The 12170-nt window shown below is 45.6% G+C and overlaps 1 protein-coding gene across 1 annotated transcript in view; it reads right to left on the reverse strand.

Moving 5' to 3' along the window:
* Window positions 1-12170, reverse strand: part of CDKL2 (cyclin dependent kinase like 2) — a 477181-nt gene that overhangs the window by 362526 nt on the left and 102485 nt on the right. Inside the window, exon 2 of the mRNA XM_085635210.1 lies at window positions 1803-2008. Coding sequence (XP_085491336.1) covers window positions 1803-1973 — 171 coding nt within the window. The 5' untranslated portion in view covers window positions 1974-2008. The remainder of the gene's footprint in view (window positions 1-1802; window positions 2009-12170) is intronic.

Genomic DNA, 12170 nt, shown 5'->3' on the forward strand with positions numbered 1-12170 from the left:
ACTGCAAAACCTTATAATGGATCCTTTCCTTCCTCACCGGCCAAACCCAGAGAGTCAAGCTCCAACGGTTTTCCTCAGAACCGAGAAAGATCAGCTGTGGAGTTCCTCAGGGCTCTTCTCTGAGCCCCACCCTCTTCATCTTCAACATGGAACCACTTGTTGCCATCATAAGAAACCACAGACTCCACATCATCTCCTATGCTGATGACACCCTGCTGATTTTCTCCCTCACCGTTGAACCTACAGCTGCTAAGAGCAACTTTCATAACAGGATGACGGCAGTCACTGCCTGGATGAAGGACGGTTGCCTCAAACTCAACTCTGACAAAACCAAAGTCCTTACCCGGAGCACCACTCTATATCCGTCTGGGACAACTACTAGTGGACCCCAGTGCTCTGAACCCCCCCACACCCACCGGCCACGCATGCAACCTCAGCATCATCCTCGACTCCATGCTCTAAATGAAATGCCAAATCAACACTGTCTCATCCTCCTGCTTCCACACGCTTCGCCTGCTTCAGATTATTTTTAAGTGTATCTCCACTGAGTCCTGGAGAACGGTTACCCTAGCATTCGTCAGCAGCAAGCTTGACTACGGCAATGCACTCTATGCCAGCACCACCCAAAAACGTCAAAAGAAATTGCACAGCATCCAAAACACATCCCTCAAACTTCTCCTGGACATCCCCCACCGCAACCACATCTCTGGTCACCTGAGAGACCTTCAATGGCTCCCAACAAAAGAATCACCTACAAGCTCCTCACACATGCCTACAAAGCCCTCCACAACATTGGACCTCCATACCTCAATCACCGCCTCTCCTTCAACACACCCACCAGACATCTCCGCTCTGTCCAACTGGCCCTGGCCACTGTCCCACAGATCCGCAAGACCTCGGCCGGAAGAAGATCCTCCTCCTACCTTGGCGCAAAGACCTTAGCTCTCTACCTTTACATCTCAGGCAATCACCTTCACTGCCTCAATTCAGGAAGGAACTCAAGACCTGACTCTTCGACTGAACTGCGGGGACACCCCACCCCCTCCCAGCGCCTTGAGACCCTAACGGGTGATTAGCTGCACTCTATAAGAGTCCTGATTGATTGATTGATTGATTGATTGATTGATTGATTGATTGATTGATTGATTGATTGATTGATTGAACTACTGTCCCATAAAATATGCATAGCTTCAGATACAAAGGAAAATTGTATCAGTCTTATTTACTTCATTTTAAGGAGAATTAGAAAACCATGTGCCTAATCTGCCTTGCATATTATATCCACTAATTCAAAGATTGACCCACTGTCAATACCAGCTCCTGCCAAGTTGCTCTGTTGCCAAGAGAGAGGCTATGGCATTGCCCCCTTAAAAATTGAGTTTGGCGGTTAAGGCCCTCCAAGCTACAATGAGAGATGACACCTAGTCTCATGAATGTAGTCATAAGTATATGTTTTGTTTTTGCTTACAGGCTTGCACCATATCATTAATTTCATTGCGCACTCTGTGCAGGAGCAGCTCATCTCGTATTGGTGTTATATAACATTAGACGGGGTTATTCCAGAAGGTGCAGCAAAAAATGGTACCATGCAAGCGTCAGTGCAGCCCTGATTCAATAACCCCTCAGAGTGTTGAACTATAGAGAGGGAACCATTCTGCATCTTGACCATAAGAGGAATACAGTGATAATTCATGACGTTTGCAATTGAGTTCAGAGTCCCAATTCCAGCCCCAGTCTCGGAAGCCCTTCACAGCTCAAAAAACCTAAACAAACACTACGAAGCATGTCCATCATTGCCTTACCTTTAGGAGTTTGATTTCCCGCATGGCAATCTTTTTCACCATTTTGTCATCTTCGCTCTCGAGGAATTTCTTGATGGCGACGATTCGGCCGTTGCTTTTATGCCTGCACTTCATTACCATGCCGTAGCTCCCCTCTCCCACCAGGCCCAGGTTCTCGTACTTATCCATCATGAGGCGCAGAACCACGTGGGCCTTCGTGCCGGCGGCTGAAAAACATTAGCATGAGGTGTTGCCATGAATGCGTGACCGCTTCTGAACCAGTTCACAAGCACGATTAATTATAATACTCAGTCTCATTGCAGAACTTCAATTTAGTTGGTGAATAACTTCCAAAGAATAATAAGAAAATGACTTTAACAAAGGCACTGAATGAAATTGATTCACTGGGCCCGATTCACAGAACAAACTTAAGGCAAAGTCCTAAACTTAGTACCATTTTTGTATTCACAGAATGCACTTACTACTTCTGGTATTCACAGAATGAACTTACTACTTTTGCGATTCACAGAATAAACTTACTACTTTTGCTATTCACAGAATGGAATTACGACTACTAACTTTACGTCCGCACTTGGGCCGGAAATTCCGGCCCGGAGGCGGAGCTTCCGTCCCGGAGGCGGGGCTTCCAGGCCGGAGGCGGAGCTTCCGGCCCGGAGGTGGGGATTCCGGCCAGTGGCAGAGATTTAGCCATGGCCAAAATCTCCCCCTCTGGGCCGGAAGCTCCGCCTCTGGCCGGAAGCCCCGCCTCCAGGCCGGAAACTCCGCCTCCGGGCCGGAATTTCCGGCCCGAGTGCGGACGTAAAGTTAGTAGTCGTAAATCCATTCTGTGAATAGCAAAAGTAGTAAGTTTATTCTGTGAATCGCAAAAGTAGTAAGTTCATTCTGTGAATACCAGAAGTAGTAAGTGCATTCTGTGAATACCAAAATGGTACTAAGTTTAGGATTTTGTCTTAAGTTTGTTCTGTGAATCGGGCCCACTGACTTCAGATATGCCCTGTTGCCTTTGTGTATGGACTTATCACTTCCTAAATTTGACATGATCGCAGAATCATCTCGCCATTGGCTAAAGTCCCTTCTTACTGCAATCAAAAATGCCTGCAACGGATAAATGATTTTGGCAGGCACAGCAATGATGATGTAACTACTCATGATGATGTAATCGGCTGAGATGCATCACCAGAGACACAAGAATTCATAAATCCATAATCGTTATGTAAATCTCTGGCAAAATAACGTGTAAACAGTGGTGGATATGAGAGGGATCCAGCAGCTATTATTGAGCCGAAACCGGGTTCTGGCCCGGATCCATTAAAATACGATGAATATGTCATGGTGTAATTTGGAGACAGCAGGACACATTGACCGGTGCCTGAAGTGAAGAGGTTGTCCTGATTTCAATTTCACAAAAACAGAGGCTAAATTTAAGGGGATATCAGCCCTTCTTTTGTTGGAGTATGAGCCTGGCTGGGGCCTTTCACCGAGATATCAATGAAATGGAGGGAAACAAAGGCACGCAGCTTGATATCACTTCAGAAGTACTTAAGAGAAACTACAATTTGGACGAAGGATTTTGACTGTGTTCAACATCTGTATATAAGGATAGGCATGCACAGTAAGTTATCTGTCTGTAGTATTAGTTACACGACTAATTCAAACAGAATAGTACTTAGTATTTTTTTTATTCTTTAATAGCATGTTACAGCACACACAGATACATTCACAATAAATAAAACATGTGAATATCAAAGTACAGGATGAGTTACATAAGACAATGAGAGTTACAAGGCATAGGAGTGACTTATCTTTACCGGTATTTTATTTATTTATTTATTTTAAAAGTTTTGTATAACGCTAACAAGACCCCGATGGGTATCAGAGCGCTTCACAGTAATAGGAGAGGAGAATATGGGAAAAGGGAACATTGTAAGGCGGTAACAGGGGATAACATAATAAGGTAATAAAAATGTACAAGGATGCGAACGATATTTACTTGGTACAATTAGGTAGACAATCCTGGATAATACAGTGCTTGAAGAAAACAGATGACCAATGGTAATTTACGGCAGGAACCTGTCCATTGGGAGTGTTTTTACTTCATGTTTGAAAGCAGCTGTGTAAGGAATTCAGCGGATTTCCGGAGGGAGCGAGTTCCAGATCTTCAGTGCCGAACCTTAGAAGGCTCGAAGTCTTGTTCTCTTTTTGCAAAAAGACTGGGGTTTCAGTAATAGAGCATTTGGCACTTCTTGATGGTCTGCCCCCCCCCCCCCCCCCCCCGATAGTTCTAGTTTTTGAGTCAGGTAGCCAGGGGTTTTGAAGTGTAGGGCTTTGTGTGTTAGACAGGCAATCTTTAGTTGAATTCTTGCTTTGTCTGGTAACCACTTTAGAGCTCTATTTGAGCTGGGGAGATGTGATCAGTTCTTTTTGTGTCAGTCATCAGTCTAGCAGCTGCATTCAATGAAACCCTGAGCGGGGCCACGGTATGTTTGTGGAGGCCACATAACGTCGCGCTACCATAGTCTAGTCTTGGCAGGACAAGCGCTTGAACCACCAGCTTGAGGTCCTCTTGAGGGAGGAATGGTTTTAGATTTCTAAGAAGCCTCATTTGGTAGTTGGCACCCTTACACATCACACTAATGTTTTTCTTCATGTTCAGGTGTGAGTCTAGGGTGATTCCGAGAGATTTAGCTGAATCGATGATAATAGGGGAGCAGTTGAAGGTAGTGAGGTGCTTCATCCAGATGTCAAACTTGGGGGTGTGTTTAGGAGGGGATTTGAGAAGGAATTCAGTTTTGGCGGTGTTGAGCAGGAGATGGTTCTCAGTTAGCCAGTTTTGGGTAATTCTCAGGGAGGAATTGAGTGAGATGAGGTCTTCCGAAGAGTTGATTTTCAGGTAAAGTTGCGTATCATCCGTGTACATATCAAAAACAATGTTCATGGATTTAAGAGTGCTCGCTAGTGGTTCCAGAAAAATATTGAAGAGTGTGTGAGAGAGTCCCGACCCTTACGGGACCCCCATGGAGACTGCGGATGTTTGGGATATTGTATGGTTCACTTTAACTCTTAGGAATCTATTGTGAAGGAAGGAAGCGAACCATTGCAGTACCTGACCTGAAAGGCCCATCCTGTATTCCAGAATGGCTAAGAGGATATCGTGATTAACCATGTCAAATGCAGAAGAAAGATCAAGGAGGATTAGTAGGCAGGATTCATTATGGTCTAACAATTTTAGGATGTCGTCTATGATGTACTATGACCGCTCCTAAACCCGGATTGTTATTGATCCAAGAGATTGAAAATCTCAATGTGCGAGCAGAGTTGCGATTGGACGCATTTTTCAAGGAGCTTGGCCAGAGTAGGGATGTTGGAGATGGGACGAAAGTTGTTGAGGTCAGATCTATCCGCATCAGGTTTTTTGAGAATGGGTGAGACCTGAGTTGCTTTTAAACATTCTGGGATCTTGCCTTGAGATAGGGAGGCATTGACAATCTTTGTCCAAAGGGGGATAAGGGCACCCTTGAATTCTTTGAAGACAGACAAGGGTAAATGGTCGCTGAAATGATTAGAGGGGTTAATGTTCAACAGAGTTTTGTAGATGTTGTTTTCACTGAGGGGGGGAAAAGGAGCTCCAGGTGGCCATGTTCTTGGTGCTAATACTAAGTAGCTTTAGACAGTCAGATAGGGCAGGAACAGTCGCCCGCGCAGATGGTGTAAGTAGGGCCCTCTTAGATTTGAGCTCACAACTGATGAGCTTAGTTTTTTCCATAAAGAAGATAGCCAGATCGATGCAGGAGGGTGAGGTGACTGTTGATTCGAAATGCTTGGGTGCTATAGCTGATTGCAGTTTTCTGGGACGATTTGAGGCTTGAGTGAGTTGGACTCTGAAGTAATCTGCCTTAGTCGTCTTGATTTTTTTATTGTGAGAACTCCTAACCGATCTAAGGAATTTTAGATGATAGATGGAGAGTTTGGATCTCCATAGACATCCAGCAGCCCTTAGGTTGCGGCGTTCAGAGTTTAGGTTGCAGTTGAACCATGGTTTGGAGAATTTGGCAGAGGCCTTCTTTTGCTGTAGAGGACCTATTGAGTCCATGATACCAGAGATGGTAGAGTTATAGAAATCAGTGAGATCATGTACATCAGTCACGTCAGTTTTGGAGGACAAGGCATTTTTACAGTCGATAGCTAAACGGTCCGTGTTAATATTCCTGAGGTCTGTTTTCCACTGTTTAATTTTCTTTGGTTGGGCCATTTTCTGCGTCACCTTCCTGTTGATAAAGAAGAAGATGCTGTAATGTTCGGACCAATCACACGGGGTAATGTCCTCCAATGTGATGACATTGACTTTTGAGATAATGAGGTCCAGAATCTCTCCTTTGTTATGAGTTGGCTGATAACAGAATTGGATAAGGTCCAGGTCAGATAAGAAGGCGTTAAGGCAGATCACCACTTGGTCATTGGGTCTGGACCAGTGAAGGTTGTAATCACCAAGGTATATTTGGGATACTGATGGATCATCATTGGAGGATATAATTTCCATTAGGTGTTCAGTGAAGAGGAAGTTATTGCCAGGAGGGTGGTAGAAAGTGTGAAGTTTACAGACCGGGATGTGGTTGCCAGATATCTTGAGACAAAGGTATTCAATTAAAGGTGAGGAGGGGGTCTCCATGTGGGAGACAGATAGTGTGTTCCAGTACATGCAAGCTAGTCCACCGCCCAGTTTCATTGTTCTGTCTAGACGGATTATGTCGTGACTAGGGGGCACTAGGAGATCTAGAATGGGGGTGGAGGAAGGATTTAGCCATGTTTCAGTGAGGATGATAATATCTAGCTCATTGTTTTGTATGAGATCGAAGATATCAGAGGCATGTTTGTTAGCTGATCTACAATTGAGTAATGCACATTTCAGTCTTATGGGCGTGTGTGATGTAGGAGTCTGGGCGATATTCATTAGCTTGAGGTTGTAGCTATTTATGAATCTGTGTTTGTTCGAGGGTTCCCTGTGTGGGTTGGCAATAATGGTTTGAATTTGGGCCATAGGGACCCTGTCCATTTCTAGAGTGGCTGAGTAAGAGAGGAGTAGTTCCTGAATCTCACTGGACACACGTTCGACCATTGTTCTTCTAGGGCGGGAGGGGGCGTTAGGGAGGGGTAAGGTTCTGGAAATTTGGTGAGAGGCATGCTGGTCCAGGCCCGAGGGTGCTCTGGTGGGGACTGTAGATATTTTTCCTGATGAGCTCAGAGAATTGAGCAGAGGCAACTGGTTAAGCGAGAGAGCTAAGAGTTCATGGACTTCTTGGGTGAGAAGGTTCACTTGGAGAGATAGCTTGTCCAGACGTGCCATCAAATCTGAGTGTTGGTTTAAGGAAAGGAGCTGAGGGGAGGGGTCCTGAGGAAAAGGGGGCCCACTCTTGATCGTCGTCTGAGGTGAGATGTGGATGTGAGGATCCGGGGGAGGGGATACATCCTTAAGAGCTTGTGGGGACCCTGCTTGATTGGAAGAAGTGGCAGGGGATTGAAAGTTGTTAGGAGTGCAGTTGTTAGAAGTTGTTGTGGTGTAGTGGAGGTGTTCGTAGGGTGATTAGGTGTGTTAGGATAAAGGTGTATCACTGATGTCGGTCCTGTGTGTTCAATCAATGAGGAAGGGTTAGAGGGTGAGGTCCAGGCTGAATGAGCTACGGCTACGGTAGGCATTATATGTTAAGAGTGCATGCTCAGAAGTCTCATGCTCATGCAGTCTCATGTGCCCTTTCTGACCGCCGACGCCGGGAAGGTTCCCCCTGCCATATTACGATGCAACCCCTGCAAGGTCGCATCTACAGCGGAGCACATATCCCCGAATATGTTGCTGTAAATGTGTACAAAACTCACAGTAAACTATTTGAATTGTACACACATGCATGACATATGTGGGGAAAGGCCTCATGCATCATGTACCCCATTGCTGGAGTGTGGCAGAATGTGCACAATCCAGTCAATGGGGATACATATCGCATACGAACTTACCTGGATTCCGGCACCCACAGGATCACAGTCATCAGGGTTCAACTGCCCAGATGTAGGGTAGACCTGGAGGTAGGGATCCACAGTCGAGACTGCTGGAGAGAAGCAAATTTGGGTGAGTGTGCACCCCTAATTCTTTGTTTCCGATGACTTAAGGCAGCCAGTTGGACTGCCACGGTCGGGTCATCGGAAACCCACATTGTGATCCGGGCGGCAGTCGGAGATCCCTTTACTGCCCTATGGATGCTGTTTTTCTCTGACTGCCCTCTTGGAGGTCAGAGAAAAGCTGTTAGAGGAAGTGGTCTTTCAGCGTTCAGAAGATGTATGCATTGTAATCCAGCGGTCGGACTGACCGCTTCCAATGCGACCAAGGCGGTCCGACTGCCGCTGACTGGACCGCAGAATTAGGTCCGACCGGCATCATAATTAACCTCAAAGTCAGGGTTAAAAACTTAAGGCAGTGCTTGGAATGTTTATAGCAACAAACAGATCTCTGTGTTAAAAGCAGTAACCCACCTACCTATCTACATAATACAGAAATCTGTGGTCTCCATGTTACACAATGTGCTATGTAGAAGGCACAGTTACCCTCCACCCTACTTTATGAGTCACAACTGTGACTAGAGAAAACACAGATCTCTCTAGAATCTGCATTAACCACCAGAGTAATATTAACATTATTATTATCCTCTGAGATTTGCTGGGCACACAAAGATCTGTGCAGCAGGTGTCTTAACCCCTTCAGATATTTTCAAATGCAGCCTTTATGACCAATTAAGCCACAACAGATGTACTGTCAAGTTTGTCCTTGTTGCCAATTTGTTTGCGGCATAGTTTTTAAAAATGAAGGCCCAGATTTACAAAGACTTTGCGTCAGGTTTGCATTACTGTTTTAATACAGACCCGCCGCAAAGTATAATGGTGGGACTTACAATCCAACGCAAATCTTGTAGTCCAACATAACACAACGCAGCGCAATGCACTGCTTGCAGCACTCATGACATGTTGCAGGAGGAACCAGAGAACTAGTCAGGTCAGGAGAAGGTGGACTGTACCATTAAAACCAGGGCCTGATAGGATCAGAATAAGCAAGGCCATGAGCATGTCTAGGAGTACCAGAGAGGTCAGAACTAAGGGGACCTATACCTGAAGTTTCAAGTGGTGCAGGAAGACTAGGAACTGGGGTATTAGGACCAAGCTGGTAAGGATCAGGGGAACCAGTGCCACAGAACCAATATGACCAGGCCTCGTCCAGGATTACCTAATAAGGTGGACCAGGACCAATGGGCACGGTACCAAGTGGATCACAAGGCCCAAGGCAAGCAGAATCAGGATGAACCAAACTAGGAAGATTAGGAGTGCCAGCCCTAGGAGACCCGGGACAGCAGGGCTAATGAGAAGTACCCAAAAGACCAGCAGTATCAGGGCAAGGATCCCTAATACCAGGATTAGGAGGCCCAGGAAAGGCTAATACAAGGATGAGACAGGAGCATGGCCGGATAGACCAGTGTCAGGAAGGACTGCAACCAAGAGCACCTGATTCAGGAACCCAGTACCAGGGTGACCAGACCTAGTAGGACAAAGGTCAGGATGATGAAAACAACCTAGAAAAAGAGGACTTGGAACAGGACTAGGAGGCGGACCAACTCCTCAAGGTACAGAAGGACTGGAAGACATGGAAGAAGACCGGGCGACTAAGCCACATGTATAAGGATATCCCTTTTGTAAATGATTCTTATTCATGCTTCTTATGCTACCAAACCAAAGAAACTTCCACCTCTTCTGCCCATGTATGGAACTGGTAAGTATTGGCTGAAAAAACAGAGCATGCAAAGCGAATGAAAAGCCAGGGCTGTCCACTCTGACCTCGCAGTGATAGAAGACGATGTCTGATGCTGGCACAGTAGTCTGAGGGTGGATCTTAGAGCATAGGTACTAAAACTTGGCAGAGGAGTCTAAAAGTGGGTGGTTGAAAAGGAGTGTGGTCTGTGAGGGATGGCAAAAAGGGTTTCAGAAACTCACATGGATGAAATCAGGAAAAATGGTTACTCCCTAACAAAGGGGTCATATGGCTATGGCAATCAGCAAAGAGGAGCTCATGATAATAAGAAGGCTCTGATGAGCAGAAGAGGGGTGATGGAGGATCCAGATAGATCATCTCAGATGGTCCAATGAGAGATTCTGTGTGACCCCCAGATCTTTGCACTGTTGTTCCATGTGTGTGTATGTGCTGTGGGATGTAGCAAGTGCATAATAGTAAGACACCTTGTTTGATGAAATTCTAGGTACATGGACCAGTATGATGCATTTTGCATGATGTGATGGAGAGTAGATAGAGTTTCTCTACACAGTGGTATGTATGTCCTGCATCCCTATGACTGGAAGGTGGCGGCCCAAAACTGAAGCGAGGGAGAATAGAGAAAAGTCTACCCAAAGAAATTCTATAAGGTCCTTTTTAGCAAAGGCTGCTGATGTCATTTGAGATGTCATCAGATATGTCGCCAGTGATATCACTGACCATGTCATGAGTGATGTAATATGTGAGATCATAAGCAGTGCATTGTGGGGACGTAAGTTATAGTTAGCCCAGGTAACTATAACTGCTGAATTTCAATGGTTTGTATGAGTGAAATCTGAGCCTAACTATAACATCCCTGTAACCTTTGCTTTTTTCAGTCAATTTCTACATTTTTAAAACTTTTTAATCCTAAATGTAATCTTTCACCTTTAAGACTGGGTGTGTGAGTGACTGTGTGGGTCTGGTTGTGGGTCCACGAGTGCCTGTTTGAGTGTCTGTGTGGGACTTTGAGTGGGTGTGTGAGTACCTGTGTGACTGTGTGAGTGGGTGTGTAAGTGCCTGTGTGGGTCTGTGAGTGGGCCTGTGAGTGCCTGTGTGAGTGTCTGAGTGGATATTTGGGTGCCTGTCTGGGCCTTTGAGTGTGTCTGTGAGTGGCTATGTGGGTCTGTGAGTGCTTGTGTGTATGCCTATGTATGTCTGTGAGTTGTTATGTGAGTGGTGCTATGCATTTTAGGCATTTGCATACTTAGGGTATTTAAAAGGGAGAACCATGGACTCTGCTCTCACCAGGAGACAACAAGAAAGAAACCACTCATCACAGTCACTACACATCGGATTGTGCTCCAATAGATCAATGATGAATTCACCTCCATTAAGGATTTCATTTTGTTTTTCAACGTGGAATATGAGAGGAAACATAGTTGCTTTACCTTCGCCAAGCCCAAGAAGTTAGGATTATTTGTACTTCACTGAAATAGAGCTTCAACTTGGGCACCTGCTGTGTTTATATTTGTAAGTGCTCCCCATTGAGGTTTAATTTCTATGAAATCAGCACCAGGGCCAGAATCAAACTTCATTTTTTCCAAGAAGAGTCCCCAGTTTTGCAGAAAACTTCTACCCAACTGGTGTACTATCATTTGGTTAATTAGTAAGTGCTACCTCATTAGGCAAATGCCTCATGCATACTCTACACTCCAACTGCGTAAAGGACCACAAGGTGAGCATGTAATTTCAGCAATGTGATTGTCCTCGAGCGTCTTCATTCACAAATCTGTGATAACGTGAATCCTCGTCAAGAGAAGACAACAAGACTACAAATAGGTGAATCTCCACCAAACAGGGGTGCTTCACTTAACTAAATGAACTAAGTACTTCTTTGTTTCGTGGAGATGTCCTCGTATTCCCCTGCATCAGTAACGCACCACCAAAATCGGCAGGAAACGCGCCTCGAAGGCCTTTTCCTTTCATTAAGCTGTCCATCAACGTTTGAAAAAGCGAGAAGACCTTTGCATACTACCAAGGAAAATGAGGCGGGGCCAAACGGGTAGAGCATGCAGATGATTTTGGGCATTTACGTACTATGGTAATTAAAAGGGAGAATCATGGACTCTGCTCTCACCAGGAGATGACGAGAAAGAAATCAATCGTCACAGTCACCCCAGATCCGATTGCTCTCCAGTAGATAGACAATGCAGTCACCTCCATTAAGGATTTTAGATTGCTTTTAAACGTGGAATACAAGAGGAAACACACTTGCATACGGCAGTCACTGAAGGGGACCTGGCCAAGACTCCTTAGGAGCCCTGGAGCCCACCCAGTGCACCCAGTGTGCTATGATGGGGTGCCGGGGGAGACTAAAGGCCCCTACTGTGCCAGCCGGCTCCCCACTTTCTGTGGGAGCTAGCATTGCTCCTGCACACAGGGAGCTGCTAGAAATATAGCCCCTGCATGCAGGAGCAATCATTTAATCTGTTCTCTGGCCGCATGACAGCCAGCAGGGAAACAAATTAAAACTCTGCTTCCAGTGGGAGCAGTTTGACAGCTTCTGCTTGCTGAGAGCAAAGTTGGTG

This window comes from Triturus cristatus, chromosome 2_1 (assembly GCF_964204655.1).
Source record: "Triturus cristatus chromosome 2_1, aTriCri1.1, whole genome shotgun sequence".
Classification (NCBI taxonomy): Eukaryota; Metazoa; Chordata; class Amphibia; order Caudata; family Salamandridae; genus Triturus; species Triturus cristatus.